Below are 17,713 nucleotides of genomic sequence, written 5' to 3'. Positions count from 1 at the left end.
CTTATCTTTAGAGTCATTGAACATTTATTTGTGTATTTTTTTAATGGATTTCTACAGTAAATATTTAAAAAGACTGACAAAGTATATCTAGTCAGTTTAAGTTGACTTGAGAAAATGTATTTTTTTGAAAATAAACTAGTTTATCATTGTATACAGTAACAATATAATACAGGATCTTGTTTAAATATTAGCATTTTGCAGTGAAATTTTTGAACTAATAACTGAATTGTCACACTTTTTTCTCTCCATTTCTGGTTTACTTCCTTGCAGTGTGTTCCTATGATCTTGGGACTGAAGAGTTAAACTTCCAACTGTTCTGTTTCTTTGTGTTCAGTCATGTTGTCTCATAGAAATTGACCTATGAAATACTGTGGAAGAACTGAATGTTATCCAACATGTTAACTAGAAAATATATTTTTTTGTTGAGGAATCTTGTAAAACAATACTGATTTATAACAAGCAGCTTCAATGGCTTTGTAATGCCTGCAGCACTTTGAGAGTGGGCACATTTAGCTTATTTTACCCCAAAAATAAGTCTCTGGATTTGAATATATTGAGAGAACAGTCCTCTTCATTGAAGTGAGTTGAAAACCCACTGGAAAGTCTAAGTGAGAATTTTAAGGGGAATTCAAATTCAGTAGTACTCCTTCATTCAGAAAAGCAATGACAGCCAGCCATAACTGATTCAGGAAGGCATACTAATACTAACGATGTGCAGAATGACTTGTCTGCAGACTATATTTGGAACAATCCTAAACTTTTTTTTTTGGCTTTTTTAATTGCTATTGACCAAGGACTCTTGAGAATGTAACTCTGCAGGGTTGCATTATTGCATCCAGACTTGAAGGTTCTTGAGTGTTCTTTGCTTAAACAAGGAATAATTGTATACATATCTAGTTTTTTTTGTTAATCTCTGCTCTTGCTGTAGTGAGGTGCTTCTAACAAACTGGTTATTTTTTTGGTACCTGGGAACCTGGCAGTTTTTAATACTGAGCTCTATATGTGCCATTACTACTTCCTTTTGTATTTAAAAGAAAATTGTGACCAGTGAAGCAATAGCTGGGATTGGTTCACTCCTAACTGGATTGGAGCAAGTGAAACACTTCAGCATACAATTGAAGTACCGATTTAAAAGATCATTGCTTGGCTGCTTAAAATTCCCTGTTAACTCTTTTAAAATCCTAGGTGTGTGAGGCATGGAACAGATCCTTAAAGGGAGCACTTGTAACCAAGAAAAAATGACATCAAATATTCCAAGTTTCACTGTGAGCACCAGAAAGGAACCATCACAAGGTGGGAATGGATCAGAAACACAAGATCAAAAGAAAATGGTATGAAGAAAGCTGGCTGTAAAAACCCTGTGTGTGTGTGATGCACACACCATACTTATGTATGGAGTTTTGAATTCCGTATCAAAGTGGAAAGCATTTTGAAATTCTGGATTACCAGTTCTTATAACTCTTAATGATAACCTTTGTTTCTATTTATTAGGATTTTGGTAATTTGGAGATGGGAACTATAGATTCCTTTTGACTAACTAGTTTAAGCACTAATTTGTACACCTTAACTAGAGTACACTGAGCAAGGGCCATACCTCAGCTTTATTTGTCATTGGATTTTGTTCTGATTTTTGCTTTTCTTTGCCTTTTTTAACTGTTTCAGATTTGGTGAGAATAAGACTTTACAGGATGAGGAGCACCAGGCAGGTCCATGTTCACCTATATCCTTGCAGCTGAAGCTGTATAAGACCAGTATAATTATCTTCTAAGTCAGTTTTCTGCTCCAACCACTAGGTTAACTTTTTTTTTCTCTTTTCTCTCCTTTTCTTCCCACCCCTAAAAATAGTAAATATTAAGTTATTTTAATTCCAAGTTAATGAGAATGTAGGTGTGGAATTCAGGAAAAGGAACTGAGGAAATTGTGCAGTTTGACATCTGAAATGGGGAGGTTTGAGGCAGTGTTGGCTTAGAGACCAATCCCCTGGCCTAGATGAACTGCATCCAAGACTGCTGGGGAAGTGAAGCAGGAAACTGTAGAGGCTCTGAGACAAATTTTTAATTCTTCTGGCCTTGGTGGAGGAGGGGTCAAGTGCCAGAAGTGTGCTAGTGTGGTTCTACTTTTGCAGAAGGATGATCGAGATGAACCAAGAAATTAGACTGGGAGTCTACTATCAGAAAATTCTGAAGGAGAGAGTTAATATCCATTTAGAAAAGAAAAACATGGGTTAATTGGGTTAGTCAGTATGACTTTGTCAGAGGGAAGTTGGGTCTAACAAATTTGTAAGTAGTTTTTTAAAATATCAAAATTTGTGGATGAGGGAAGTTCAGCTAAAGTGAATTTTAGCAAAGCTTTTGACCAGGTCCCTCATGGAAGACTGAGAAGGTTAAAGTCCATGGAGTTGAGGGAACTTTGAGATGGATCAGGGTAATGGTGGTAGACTTCGTTTGTTTGAATGACCTGGAGGCTTGTGTCCAGTCGTGTGCAAGAAGAATCAGTACTTAGATGCTTATTGTTTTATATACATAAATGATATACAACTGAAAATGTGGGGTAAATGTTCTGCAAATTTGCAGAAACCAGATTTGTGGGGTGGTTAATAGAGATGATTATTGGAGGATGATATGGATTGGCTGGGCAGACCTGATCAGTGCAAGGTAATGCACTTTGGAAGAAGAAACAAGATGAGGGACTATTTAATGAATGGCAGGACACTGGGTAGTTTGGAGGAACAGAGATCTTGTGATTATTCATACATTTGTGAAGTCAGCTGAGCACATGATTGGGATAGTTAATGAGGCACATGGACACTTGCTTTCATGAGTCGTGGCATAGAGCATAAGACCAAGGAGGTAATGTTAGAGTTGTACAGAGTATTAGATGACCACTGGAGTACTGTGTACAGTTTTGGTCACCTCACTTCAGCAAGGATCTAATAAGTGCTAGAGGGGGTACTGAGGTGGTTTGCCAGGAAGTTGCCAGAGCTGAAGAAATTGAGCTATAAGGAGGGAGTATATGGGCTTGGATTGTATTCTTTACAGCAGAGAAGATGGAAAGAAAACATGATTTGAGGTGTATAACATTGACGGTTTGGTCAGGCTGAAGAGAGCAGCTGTTTCCCTTTGTTCACCCAACCATCATAAGAGGCCATAGTTTTAGGATAAGGGCAGAAGATTCAGGGATTTGAGGTGGTGGCAATCTGAAATGCACTGCCTTGGGAAGGTGGTGAAGGCTGAAACCTTACAGCTTTTTCATTTTTTTTTAAATGAACACTTTAAATATCATAACATTTTAAGGATGGAGGATTAGTGCACTCTTAATAGTTGTAATTGCAGACTGTGGCCCTTTTTTGCGCTGCGTGAATCTATGCTAACAATGACACATTACAACTTCGAGCCATTTGATACATTTGCACTGCAATGAAAAATGTAACTTTACTGCAAATACTTGCCCTCAAAGGCATCAAAATAAACACTAACTTCACGTCCATGGTATAACGCAGGACCATTTTACCAAATTGCACCTAGAAGGAAGGTCAAGTTCATGTAGTTATGAACCTCTTTTGCATTCCATGAAGTAGAATTGTTGGTAATCCTATGTACTTTTTTCTAGACTAAGTTTGTAACTATTGTATTTAGATTGCTTCAACACTTGAAGCATGGACATCGATAACTAATAAGATTGAAAAATTCTCTTGGCTATGTTTTGAAATGTGGAAGTTTATTTTAAATTCTGTTCTACTTTTCAGAAGCAAACAGAGCGCCAACTAAAATGCTTAGCATTTCAGAACCCTGGTCCGCTGCTAGCTGACTTCAATCCAGAGACCAGATTACACACTAAGGAGATTCGCAGGACAAAGTTAAGGCAGCTGGTCTTCGAAAGCAAGTAAAATCCATCTACGTGATTTTCATACTCTTTTTTTTTTTATTCTGACTACTGTGACCCTCTCCCTTGAATTTTGTTTAATGCTTAGTTTTGTTAAACTTATGAACTAATGAGCATTTTTTTATTTCTGCCATCATCCCAAACAAAATTAAATTTTGTTTTAGCAGTTATGTCAGACTGCAACAGAACATTGATCTTTAGCTTAACAAGTAATTTTCTTTTGCAGATAAATTGAATTGATTTGCATTCAAATCTGGAAAATAAAAACTCTTTAGTTCCAGAGCAGTCAAGTATTCCATATTCTGAGAAGCAATGATAGCATCTACCTATTTCCAGCTTTGAATATGCAATGGGTCATGTACTAATAGTTTAGTTGCATATCCAATCCTGTAATTCTAAAACTTGATGACAACTCCTAATAGGTGATATATTGAGCAGAAGTGCACAAGACTTAAAGCAACATTGTTGCAAGCTGGGAACACAACCTTCCTATTATCACTTTTGGAAGGAGTAACTCAAGCCTTGATTGACACAACTTGACTGAGCATTGCCATAAATAACTGATAAGGCCCCAAAATTGCTCAAATGGCACATCCATAGTGTCTGTCATTTTATTGTCTAAACAACAACTGTAGTGAAGACATGCAATCTCCGTTAAACCACAGTTTGGATGCTTTTGAGCCACTTCTCCATTAATCTTCTACCACAAATGGAACGTTTGTGCTGTCTTACGACCTGTAATCTATCAACTTGAATGGAAGATGGATATTTTCATTTTCTAATAATTCGGCAAACCTTTTTTTCAAAAAAATCAATGCAGGTGCTGAAAATCTGAAGTATAATCAAAATGCTGGGGAGAGCAACTCAGCAGGTTAGGTGGAATCTATGATGAGAAACTGACAATATTTGACAGTAGACCTTCATAAGACAATCTTAAAGGTTTTAAGAGGTGGTGAGATGAGAACAAAAACAAAATCTGAAATTGAAAACCAAATTGTCATTCCCTTTGACCTCAAAAGAAGAAACTTCTGTCAATGAGGCAAGAAAAGAAACAAACAAAACCTACGTAGAGGAGGTATGCTTCTAACTGAAGGGAGCAGAGATGACCAGAGCCACACTAACCTCTTCCAATGAAAGGATCAAGAGTGGGTGAGTGATCAGGATAGAAAATTTCAAGATGCATAAAATGGTCTGAGATGGGGAGGTTTTCTGACTGAAGGAGCGAGCTTAAAGGTAGTTAGTGGAGAATATCGCTCATGCTGAACACTTGATGCATTAAGGTGAGAACATACAGGGATAAAGCGGAGTCTTTTTGAGGCTCAGTGTTGGTGGAATAAATACATAGGAAGAAGTTAGACCAGAGAAAGGAATTGGAAAATGGATCCGGAGGTTTTTGGGACTAGTGAGTTGTGAAACTTTTGTAATGCTTGAAAGTCGTCATCTTAAAGCTTTGGGTGAGTTCAGTTGGTGCTGCAATTGAGAAAGCAGTGAGTTTTTTAACCTGTTTAAATCAAATCTTATTCTCTGCTCACAATGGAACCTCTTTATCTGGCATTCGATTTAACTGACCTTCAGATCATCTGAACAAGATCGCAAGGTCCTGATGCGTGGCTAACTGTTATCCGGCATCCATTATTTAGCATTTGATTAACCAAAAGAAATACACTCCACCCATGTTCTTTGGATAATAGTTTCCTCTGTACACAGGAGACCAATTACAGATCACTGTTCTAGCATGCATGACTATGTTTTTAATGGTGGTTTTTGTTTTTAATTCTTTCAGAGATGAAACAGTCTTTCTGCAGAGAAAGAGAAAAGCAAATGTTGTCTAATTGAGTTATCTTTCCAAAATTGTTTTTCTTTTAATGTTGTTTATTCTTTTGCACCTGCCCTAAATTAACAATTCCCCAGTCTCTCTGCAAACACAGATTGGATACAGATGTCAGTTAACTAGTTTCCCACAATTTTATTTTGAAAGAATACGATGATTTAAACTGAGGACTTCTGTGAAACAAAATCTAGGTGGCTTGTTCGCTGGTGAAGTTCTCTACATAAGTGGAGTAGGTCATTTAGCCTCTGGGCTTGCCCATCATTCAGCACAATGTGGCTTTTACCATCCATCCCCATAACCGGTACTGATCATAAATATGTCAATCTCACCTTGTACATAAATATAAAAGATTGAGTTTCCACATTCCTCTCTGGTAGTGAATTCCAAAGGTTCACAACCCTCAGTGAAAATTTGTTCTCTTGGACTCCAATGGCATCCCCTTTAAGTGTGTGCTTCATGTTTCTCGGTCCCCTCCGCCAACTAGGGGATCATCATTGCCTGCATCTACCTGGTTTGTCCATCTAAATATTCTCTAGATACGCAAAGTGCAGTGATTAAATTGAAACCTACACAATACAGCCCCAGTTTGCCCAATCTGTCATGTTAGGACATTTCTGCTTTAATGGGAATAAGTTTGGCAAACAGTCTATGTAATTCCTCCATGGCAATGTTATCTAACTGCACACTACACTCTACTCCACATATGGTCTAACCAAACTCTTTACAGTAGAAGTAAGACTTCATTAGTTGTGTGTTGCTGGAAAAGCACAGCAGGTCAGGCAGTATCCGAGGAACAAGAAAATCAACGTTTCAGGCCGGAGCCCTTTGTCAGGAAACCATTCGTTTTTTTTTTCCTTCTTCTCGGATGCTGCCTGACCTCCTGTGCTTTTTCAGCAACACACTCCACTCTGATCTCCAGCAACTACAGACCTCAGTCTCCTAGTAAGACTTCATTATTCCTGTCTTCCTTACTCTGTAATTAAAGCTGCTATTCCAGTAGCCTTTATTAATTGCATGTTGCATCTGCATGTTTGCCTTTTGTATCAGTGAGGATACCCAGATCCCTTTGCACTGTACACCTTTATCCAACCTCTGACCATTTAAGAAATACTCTGCACATTTGTCCCTCCTACCAAAGTGAATAAGCCTCACCATTTTTTTTTTCTCTCCCATTATATTCTAACTGCCATATTCTTGTCATTTGCTAAGCCTGTCCAAAACCATTGGCTTCCTGACAGCACATATTCCTACTTCACTGCAAATTTAAGTATTGAAATGTAGTCGCCCACCTTAATCATTATACATAATGACCAGCTGGGACAAGTACTGCTTCCTGCAGTTTGGGATGAAGACCATATGTTCCAAGAATTAATGAATTTTCAGCCTTTTTTAATTTCTCCATTACATTCTTGTTAATTTGCATCAACTGTTCACTTGGATCTCTACTTCTGGGAGTTTTCTAGTATCTTCCTCATGAAAACAGAATTGCTTCTGACTTTTTTCAATTTTCCTGACTTTACCTGTAATGAACTTTGTTATTTAGCCAAATAACTTTTTTTCCTTTTTACGTACCTATAGTAGCTTGTCAGTTTTTCTATCTAGATTTTTGTTTTATTGTCCCTTTCCTTATCTGTTTCTTGGTCCTCTTGTATTCTTCCGACTCGTCAGAATCCTCTCTGACAACTTTATATGCCTGCCTTTTAATTGTCTAAAATCCTAAATTTTCTTTAGCCATTACTGAACTTTGCCCTTTTATTTTGCACCTTGAATGAATATATGGTTGCTGTAAGTCAGTCTTTTAAAGAAATTATCATGTAAGTCAAACCTTTTAATGTATTTTTCTACCTCAGCCAATTTGTGCCTTGTGTTTTCTTCATTTCCCTTTATTCAAATTTAACACCCTTTCTTCAGAATGAACTACCTCCCATTTGAAAATAGAATATTGCACCATTATACTGTGATCACTCCAGGTTCACTTACAACAGGATTTATTAATTAACTTGTTTTTCTCTAAATAATACTAGATCTAAAATAATACATTTCTCCTGGACTCCTTAACATTCTGCTGTAGAAGACCAGCCTAACACATTCACCCCAGAAACATATCCTTCATAAGCTTTAGTGCTCAACTGGTTTATCTAGTTTATATGCTGATTGAAGTCCCTCACTGTCCATACTAAACATGTCTGTCATCTGATTCATACCATGCTCCAGCAATTAGTTCTAGTCTGGTCAAAAAGTAACCAATCTCTGCTGTTTTAATTCTACTCAAACTGCTTCCACATGTCTGATCTCCCTTACTAATGTACTGATCCCATCCCTTTATGAGCATAACTCCACCTCTTTTTTCCGCCCTAGCCCTCGCTCTGTGTGTGTGTAAAATGTCCAAATTCCTTGCTATTCTGTTCCCAGGTGTGGAACAGGAGCAGACTTAAGTACTGTGGCTGCTTGGTTACTTGCTGCTTGTTTGCCTGGTTCAGGCTGGCTGACGACGACTGGTTATAATGGATCCAAAGTAATAAAGGTGTCATCATTGATATGGATTTCAATCGCATGACTACAGGATTAGCACTTGCATAATGCTCTAGTCTAGTTTGGATTGAAGAGGTCATTATGTTGAGAAGAACTAGCAAGGGAAAGAAATTGCTGGTTGAAGTAATCTATGGGTGTGTAGTGGGGCACTATATAAATCAGGAAGTACTTCAGGATTGTACTAACAGTATGACAAGGGTGATTTTTAACATGGTTATAAACTGGCTTAATCAAACTGGTGACTGTAGCCTCCAGGGAGAGCTCACAGTATTGGAGAGTGGTTCCCCAACATTGTGCTTGGAGCAATGTCAGCAGACTATTTCTGGATTTGGTATTATGTCTATTTGGTATATTGAGGTGAGATTAATGAATGATCTTCAATTAAAGATCCTTTAAGAAAGATGAAAAGCCCAGTATATTATGATTCATTTCCATTTGAGGGCAAGAAACTAGAGTCCTGCACTAGCATTCTGGAGTTAAAGGTAATTACATAGGCATTAGGACAGTTACTGGAAATGTGTTGCTGGAAAAGCGCAGCAGGTCAGGCAGCATCCAGGGAACAGGAGAATCGACGTTTCGGGCATAAGCCCTTCTTCAGGAATGGGGAAAGTTTGTCCAGCAGGCTAAGATAAAAGGTAGGGAGGAGGGACTTGGGAGAGGGGCGTCGGAAATGTGATGGGTGGGAAGAGGTCAAGGTGAGGGTGATAGGTCAGACTGGGGTGGGGGCGGAGAGGTCGGGAAGAAGATCTCAGGTTAGGAAGGCGGTGCTGAATTTGATGGATTTGACTGAGACAGGGTGGGGGGAGGGGAAATGAGGAAACTGGTGAAATCCGAGTTCATCCCTTGTGGTTGGAGGGTTCCTAGCCGGAAGATGAGGCGTTCTTCCTCCAACCGTCGTTTTGTTGTGGTCTGACGATGGAGGAGTCCAAAGACCTGCATATCCTTGGTGGAGTGGGAGGGGGAATTGAAATGTTGAGCTACAGGGTGGTTGGGTTGGTTGGTCCGGGTGTCCCAGAGGTGTTCTCTGAAACGCTCTGCAAGTAGCCGGCCTGTCTCCCCAATATAGAGGAGGCCACATCGGGTGCAGAGGATGCAATAGATGATATGTGTGGAGGTGCAGGTGAATCTGTGGCGGATATGGAAGTTTCCTTTGGGGCCTTGGAGGGAGGTGAGGGGGGAGGTGTGGGCGCAAGTCTTGCATCTCCTGCGGTTGCAGGGGAAGGTGCCGGGAGTGGAGGTTGGGTTGGTGGGGGGTGTGGATCTGACGAGGGAGTCACGGAGGGAGTGGTCTTTACGGAATGCTGATAGGGGAGGGGAGGGAAATATATCCTTGGTGGTGGGGTCCGTTTGGAGGTAGCGGAAATGACGGCGGATGATGCGCTGTACATGGAGATTGGTGGGGTGGTAGGTGAGGACCAGTGGGGTTCTGTCCTGGTGGCGGTTGGAGGGGCGGGGTTCAAGGGCGGAGGAGCGGGAAGTGGAAGAGATGCGGTGGAGGGCATCGTCGACCACGTCGGGGGGGAAATTGCGGTCCTTGAAGAAGGAGGACATCTGTGTTGTGCGTTTTTGGAACTGGTCCTCCTGGGAGCAGATGTGGCGGAGTCGAAGGAATTGGGAGAATGGGATGGCGTTTTTACAGGGGGCAGGATGGGAGGAGGTGTAGTCCAGGTAGCTGTGGGAGTCGGTCGGTTTGTAGTAGATGTCCGTGTTGATTCGGTCGCCTGAGATGGAAATAGAAAGGTCGAGGAAGGGGAGGGAGGAATCTGAGACTGTCCAGGTGAATTTGAGGTCGGGGTGGAAGGTGTTGGTGAAGTGGATGAACTGTTCAACTTCCTCGTGGGAGCACGAGGCGGCGCCGATACAGTCATCGATGTAGTGGAGGAAAAGGTGGGGGGTGGGGCCAGTGTAGTTGCGGAAGATGGATTGTTCCACATATCCTATGAAGAGGCAGGCATAGCTGGGGCCCATGCGGGTGCCCATGGCTACTCCTTTCGTTTGGAGGAAGTGGGAGGATTGGAAGGAGAAGTTGTTCAGGGTGAGGACCAGTTCAGTCAGTCGAAGGAGGGTGTCAGTGGAAGGGTATTGGTCGGTACGGCGGGAAAGAAAGAAGCGGAGGGCTTTGAGTCCTTCGTGATAGGGGATGGAGGTGTACAGGGACTGGATGTCCATGGTGAAAATAAGGCGTTGGGGACCGGGGAAGCGAAAATCATGGAGCAGGTGGAGGGCATGGGTGGTGTCCCGAACGTAGGTGGGGAGTTCTTGGACTAAGGGGGACAGGACCGTGTCGAGGTATGCAGAGATGAGTTCGGTGGGGCAGGAGCAGGCGGAGACGATGGGTCGGCCGGGGCAGTCAGGTTTGTGGATTTTGGGCAGGAGGTAGAAGCGGGAGGTGCGGGGTTGTGGGACCATGAGGTTGGAGGCGGTGGATGGGAGATCACCCGAGGTGATGAGGTTATGGACGGTCTGGGAGATGATGGTTTGGTGGTGGGGGGTGGGGTCATGGTCAAGGGGGCAGTAGGAGGAGGTATCTGCGAGCTGGCGTTTGGCCTCAGCGGTGTAGAGGTCGGTGCGCCAAACTACTACCGGGCCTCCCTTGTCTGCTGGTTTGATAGTGAGGTTGGGGTTGCAATGGAGTGAGTGGAGGGCTGCGCGTTCCGAGGGTGAGAGGTTGGAGTGGGTGAGTGGGGTGGGGGAGTTCAGGTGGCAGTTAATATCGCGGCGGCAGTTGGCTATGAAGAGGTCGAGGGCAGGTAGGAGGCCAGCACGGGGTGTCCAGGTGGACGGAGTGTGTTGGAGGCGGGAGAAGGGGTCGTCAGAGGGTGGGCGGGAGTCTTGGTTAAAGAAGTAGGCACGGAGGCGAAGGCGGCGGAAGAATTGTTCGACGTCACGCTGCGTGTTGAGTTCATTAATCCGGGAGCGTAGGGGAATGAAGGTGAGGCCCCTGCTGAGGACTGATCTTTCATCCTCTGAGAGGGGTAGGTCTGGAGGAATGGTGAAAACACGGTAGGGCTGGGAGCTAGGACCTGGTGTGGGGCTGGAGGTGGGTGTGGGGGCGGGGTTAGGTCTGGGGGCTTGGTTGGGCGTGGTGACGGTGATAGGCGAAGGGGCGGGGTTAGACGTGGTGACGGAAATAGGCGTGGGGGCGGGGTTAGGCATGCAGTCGGAGTTAGGACAGTTAGCCTGAGTGGACTGGGCAGGAAGACTAAATGATAGTATAATTGAGCAGTGGCAGATGTTTGGAGATATTCGATTCCTCCTAACTAAAATGTTTCAAAGAAATGAAGATAAAGGGGGGAGCATCTGTGGCTAAGCAAGAAAGTTACAGCTAACAAAGGCAAAAAAACTAAAACATACCATATTGCAAAGACCAGCAGCAGGCTGAGAGTTTAAGGTACCTTTTGTAAAAGATCAGCATTCACTATTTTAAAATGAAGAAAAGTTTTTTGAAAGAAAATTCAGTGCAAAATGTAAGACTGATTAGTAAAAGCTTGAAGTAAATAATACTGAAGAGTAACTAATGTGGATGTTCAAACATTGAAGGATGAGACTGGAGAACTAAGTGTGGAACACAATCAACATTTTGTCACAACTACCAACCATAACAAGTAATGCAGAGATTACAGGAAGAGGAATTTAGAACAATTATTATAGATAGGGAAGTGCTGGAGAAATGATTGAGACTAAAGACACAAGTCCTCCAGGTCTGGCTGTCCATGCCCTTAGGACTTAGTGACAGCAGAGGTAGTGGATCCACTGGTTATCATCCAAAGCTATCTGTAAGTGAGAAAGGTTCCATGTAAAATACTAGTGTAATTATTCAAAAAGGAGGGAGAAAGTAGGAAACTATGGGCCAGTTAGTTTGAAACCTAAGGCAGTATTTAAAGACATTGCATTTTGATTTTCCAATCATCAATTATCATGGTTTTGTGAAAAGTAAATCATGTTTGACTAATTTTACTAGAGGTGTTTTTTTTTTTTTTGAAGCAAGCAAAGTGGATAATGGGGGTTCTATAGATACATCTGGACTTTCAGAAGGCATTTGACATCTTAATGTTTTTGTTTCCAACATGTTATCATATGGGATTAGGGGAAATTAATCTTCAATAGAAGATTAGCTAATCCAGAGCATAAAGCGGAGATAAATGGATCTTTGGCAAGTAGGATGCTGTGGGGGTGGGTGTGATGCAACCATTTATAATCTTTTGAAGGACTTTGCAGGGATAGAGAGATTTAGCCAAACTTGCAGATGACACCTAAATAATTGGGGAAAGTAGGTTGCTATAAAGAAATAGATATGGATAAGTCAGGTGAATTGGCCAAAACTTGGCAGATGGAGATTAATATGGATAAGTGAGGTTATCCACTTTGGTCAGAAGAATGAAAAGGTAACTATTATCTGAAACTTCAGAATGCTTTAGTTCGTAAAGATTTGGACTTCCTTGTGCGTTAATCACAGGAAACTAACATGCAGATACAGCTGGTAATAAGGAACTTGAAATAGAAATGTTATTTATTGCTAAAGGAATAAAGAATAAAAGTATGAAAGTGTTGCTGCAAATGTAAAAAGCATTAGTATTGAATGCTAATTGGGCTCCCCTTGAGATGCAGTTGCATCAGAGGCAGTCAGAAGAGCTTCATTAGATTGATTTTTCACAGGTTAGGAGTTTATCTAATGAGAAATTTGGCCTAAACTAATCATTTTTGAACTCCAAATGAGGGGCAATCTAATGGAGCTATACAATATGCTAAAGGAATTGATCAAGCAGAGCCTGATTTTTTTTTTTCCTGAGAAAATAGTCCGTAGTATGAGAGGTTGGCTTTGGAATAAGGGGAAGCAGACTTAACAGATTCAGAGTGCAGTGAATGCTGAGACATTTTTAAAAATTTGGCAATGGTTGTGGGGAGCATGCAAGAAAATAGATTTGAGGCTGAAATGAGATCAGCCATGATCCTATTGAATAGCAGAGCAGCTCAAGTGGAGGAATTTCCTGCCTCCTGCTCCTAGTTCTTGTGGGAAGTTGATACTTAAGTTGGCAATTGAGTTTTGATCTTGTCTGCTTTCTGTATGAGGATAATGTGGCTAGAAATTCCATGGCCTTTTAGGTGGCCCATCCTTAAACAATGAGTGATCTACAGATGGCTGTGAGATACTCTTGTATTAAAGTTTTCACAATTTGTGGATTTAAAACCCATTGATTAGAGCAGGCACCATGAATTTATCATAGCCCACAAACTATTGCATAAATGATCTCCAGCCACTAAAGGGAATGCTTCGTCTTAGGTTACTATCACCTGTGCTTTCTAGCAAATAATTAATAATATGGTCTGTAGTCCAAATGACACTACTCATGATTTGCATCATCTTAACAACTGATCTTTTTTGTGTTTTACAAGGTATAGCCTGAAAGCTCCTATGTTCATGTGTATATTAGGTCTGATGCTCTTCAAAACAAAAGCTATATTCTTGCTGTGATCTGTCTGTGCTGTAAGGCCATAAGATCTAGGGAGGAGTAGTAGGCCACTGCGCCTGTGCTATCATTCAGTAAGATTGTAGTTGGTCTGACAACCTACAACTCTACTCTCCTGCTCTTTTGTCCATGACTTCAGATTCCCTTGCTGACTTTAAAAAAAAAAAAATCAGTCTTAATTTTTTTAAAACAATCCTCCACAGTCAAGATTCACTACCATCCTGAGAAGAAATTTCTCATCCTCTCAACTGGCAATCCCTTACTTTTGAGATTATACTCTTACTCTTAGATCTTCTCAGAAGGGGAAATGAACTTTTCAGTATTAAGTCCCTGAATCTTCTTTCAATAAGATTGTCACGCATCATTTAACTTCAGTGAGTAAAGGCTCAATTGCTCGACACCCAGGATCAATATAGTGAACTTCGTCTGGTCTGTTTCTCCAGAGCTGCTAATCTTCCAGCCAATAGGGGATCAAAACTGCTTGTCATACACTAGGTTTTAGCAAGACTTTCTACTATGACATTCCATTTGCTTTCCTTATTAGTCTAGCATCCAAATTCAGTTGCTTTGATTTGTATGCACAAGGATTCCCAAATCCATCTGTAGATTTCTGCAGTTTTTCTCCCCACTTTGAGGTGTTCGGGCCTGCTACTCTTTCTTCCAAAGTGCATGACCTCTCATTTTTCTATCTGGAGATTTTTTTGTTTGTCTATATTCCTCTGGGCATTGTTACCCTCTTACTTTGAGATGAGAAAAATAGTTATCTTGGCTATAGTCAATTCACTTTCCTCCAAGTAACTATAAATAATTACAGCCCCGGCACTGATCCTTGTTGCACTTCACTACCATCCTGAAAATGAACCATTTTTAAATTCCAACTTTATCTTCTGTTAGCCAGTTGATTAATGGCTCAAATACTACCTTGAACATCAGGGGCTGTTCTTTTTATTAAATTACTTCAAGTAAGCTGCACATCAACAATTTTTTAAAAATCAGAAAAAGATTGCTTGTTGGTTACCCTCTATCTATCTATCCTGTCCATTACCAGCTCAAAGAATTCTAATATTTTATTGGCATTATTTTCCCCCTCATGAAGCCATGCTGACTCTGCATGATTCTTACCTTATCCCAAGACTTTTTATCACCCTCTGAAGGGAATTATTGGCAGTGTTCCAATTGTGATTTTTTTTCCCAGAATCTGAGAAATCCTGTAAGTTAACTATCAGTGTATTTTATCTCCGCTCGCTCCCTCTCTTGCTATCAATTGGATACTATCCTTTAATCATCTTGATTAACATAGATGGGTTTTGTTTTTAGAATCCTTCTGAGATGTATCTTTTGAGTCATACACTATTTTCTGAAACATCTGCCATTGTTTCTCTTTTTTTTTTTGTCTGCAAAACCCCTCTGCCATTCCGCTAGAGTCAGCTCTGCCTCCCCTCACTCCCTCCCTCCCCTCACTCATGGTGCTGAAGTGGCTCCAATCAGAGCTCTGGAAGGGAATGATTAAAGTTAAATCTCCAAACAATTTTACTAGTTTCTGGATTGAAGTCTTGAGGAAAAATTTGCTTGCTTTCTGTGCTGGTTTTCTTGTTTAATCTTTTTCACTTTCTCTTTACATCCTTTGAATTTAATTGGTTAAAGACTTTCAGATCCATATGTGTGTGGATTAACATGCTATTATGTAATTTCTAATATTCTGAAGTATTTTTTTTTCAACTAGCAACATATGGCAGAGAAAATATGACAACACTGGGAAGCTGCTATTCAGCGGAATAGACCTTTGTGATTGTCTAGATGAAGACTGCCCAGGCTGTTTCTACCCCTGCTCCAAATGCAGTTCTTGGAAATGTGGCTCTATATGTCGTTGTAACCGCAAGTGGATTTATGATGGAATTGAAACTGAAGGAAGTGATTTTGTACAAAAATTCCCTGATTTGTGGTTGAACTGAATTTCTACAAGTCTAAGTTGTATATGATTAAAGTGAACACTTTCTTTTTTGTGAACAACATTTGTGTGTTATATCTTCTGTTTAATTATTGTGCATCATCTGACAAATATAAATAACTTGGCAAGTGTTTGTGTAATTCTGAAATGTAGAAATGATTGTACCAGTCACTTTTTTTTTTGTTCAGTAAAATACAGAATACACTGAATGCAATTTTGTTTAAACATTAATGCATTTGTGCTTTTAGGCCAATTTGTCTTTAACAGGATCAGAGGCGATTTGGAGGTGGGAGTTATTGGTGAAGTAGTTCTGAGAATTTTCTCACCTTTTTTTTTCTGATCTCAGGTTGTTAACAGCAAATCTGTCAACTGGGGCATAGCAAATGAAGCTATGAAAACAAGGGTACAAAATGAACAACAAAAAAAAAGTCTGACCACTTGCTGGTTTCATGCAAACTGTTTTTGTTTTTAAAATACCACACCAGAGGCTGGTACGTGTATGGAACGAGCTGCCAGTGGAAGTGGTGGAGGTTGCTACAATTGCAACATTTCAGAAGCATTTGGATGGGTATATGAATATGAAGGGTTTTGGGGAATATGGGCTAGGTAGGACTAGATTGGGATATCTGGTTGGCATTGCTGGGTTGGACCGAAGGGCCTGTTTCCATGCTGTACATCTCTATGACTCTATGTAATCTAATCAAAGTGTTCTCCATTTTTGCACAATTTCCTGTTCTGTAAAGACTACATAATTAAAGTTGATGTGAGTCTTTGAGTTTTAGTTAATGTCTTAACCCTTAAAGCCTCAGGAGACATCACAAGATCATTCGCTAACCAGATGTGTCACCCCTGTATGTAGGGGAATGGTCAAGACAGCTTATGGGTTATAGGACCATCATGCAGGAAAAAAGTTTCTGAAGCTTGAGTCAATGAAACGTGTAAGATTGTAAAATGTAGCATTGCCTGAAGTTGATGCATGTAGGTCTGGAAATGATTTAGGGTTGAAGTCCAAGTGATTTGAAATAGGTGAAAACTTAAATTCGAGGCATTGCTTATGTAATGTTCAAAGCACTGCAGCAATGGGATATAGTTTGAGTTTGGATAGGCAGATTTTGAATGACTGACCATATGGATGATTGAAAAGTATGTGAATAGTTGGTACTGAAGTTTTCTAAAGTTACTATGAAGGTTTCAGCAGTTGCTGAGTTATGAACAAGTAGATTGAGCAATATTGAAGAATGGGAGGTGGTGATCTTTAGTGGCAAATGTGCCGTAAGAGGGTGGGTAGACTGGGACCTTTCTATTTGTCCTACACACTTCAGAAGAGAAAGAAAATGGAAAACCATTGTCCGGAGCTATTTCTTTCTTGGCAGTTTTTTTGTCAAAGTATCTGCAATCTACCAAGGATCTACCTTCCCATTGGACAAACTATAGTCTGCAGTCAGGTGTTCAGCTCAAATGACCAAGGTGATAAACAACTTAGTTGACATTCCCAAGGTAAAGGGTTAGAGCTGGTAATTGGGGGATGGAGTCTGTCCCAGGTACCAAAGACCCTGATTTAAGTTTTTCTTCTTTTGGAAGAAATTTCTGCTTGTTCAGAGAAGGATGTCAAACAAGTCTGGAAATCTGAAAGGTTGAGAGGTATTGATTTTCTAGCTGGATGTAATTGTTCACTGCTGTACAACTTTGTCTTTTTTTTGAAGCTGCCAAGGGTCCAAACACAGGAAGAAGGGCTTATGCCTGAAACGTCGATTCTCCTGTTCCTTGGATGCTGTCTGACCTGCTGTGCTTTTCCAGCAACACATTTTCAGCTCTGATCTGCAGCCCTCACTTTCTCTTCGATCTAGAATGAGGAGGGCTAGTTCACCTTTGCCACAGCAATGTGTTTATGACTTTGATAAGACCATAAGACATAGGAGCGGAAGTAAGGCCATTCGGCCCATCGAGTCCATTCCGCCATTCAATCGTGGCTGATGGGCAATTCAACTCCACTTACGCGCATTCTCCCCGTAGCCCTTAATTCCTTGTGACATCAAGAATTTATCAATTTCT

The 17,713-nt window shown here is 40.8% G+C and overlaps 1 protein-coding gene across 1 annotated transcript; it reads left to right on the top strand.

Moving 5' to 3' along the window:
* The first annotated feature begins 391 nt into the window (after window positions 1–391).
* On the top strand, window positions 392–15,977 carry LOC122560513 (ARL14 effector protein-like). Its single transcript, XM_043711242.2, has 3 exons — window positions 392–1,331; window positions 3,746–3,882; window positions 15,437–15,977. Exons 1-3 carry the CDS (start codon window positions 1,197–1,199, stop codon window positions 15,663–15,665), a joined length of 501 nt encoding a protein of 166 aa, XP_043567177.2. The 5' UTR covers window positions 392–1,196; the 3' UTR covers window positions 15,666–15,977.
* The last annotated feature ends 1,736 nt before the right edge of the window (window positions 15,978–17,713 follow it).

The sequence above is a fragment of the Chiloscyllium plagiosum genome, unplaced genomic scaffold (genome assembly GCF_037043375.1).
Source record: "Chiloscyllium plagiosum isolate Xiang-an unplaced genomic scaffold, Cpla_swu_hap1 HiC_scaffold_2, whole genome shotgun sequence".
NCBI lineage: Eukaryota > Metazoa > Chordata > Chondrichthyes > Orectolobiformes > Hemiscylliidae > Chiloscyllium > Chiloscyllium plagiosum.
The sequence above is the reverse complement of the archived record's forward strand: the minus strand, read 5'-3'. Positions and strand labels throughout refer to the sequence as shown.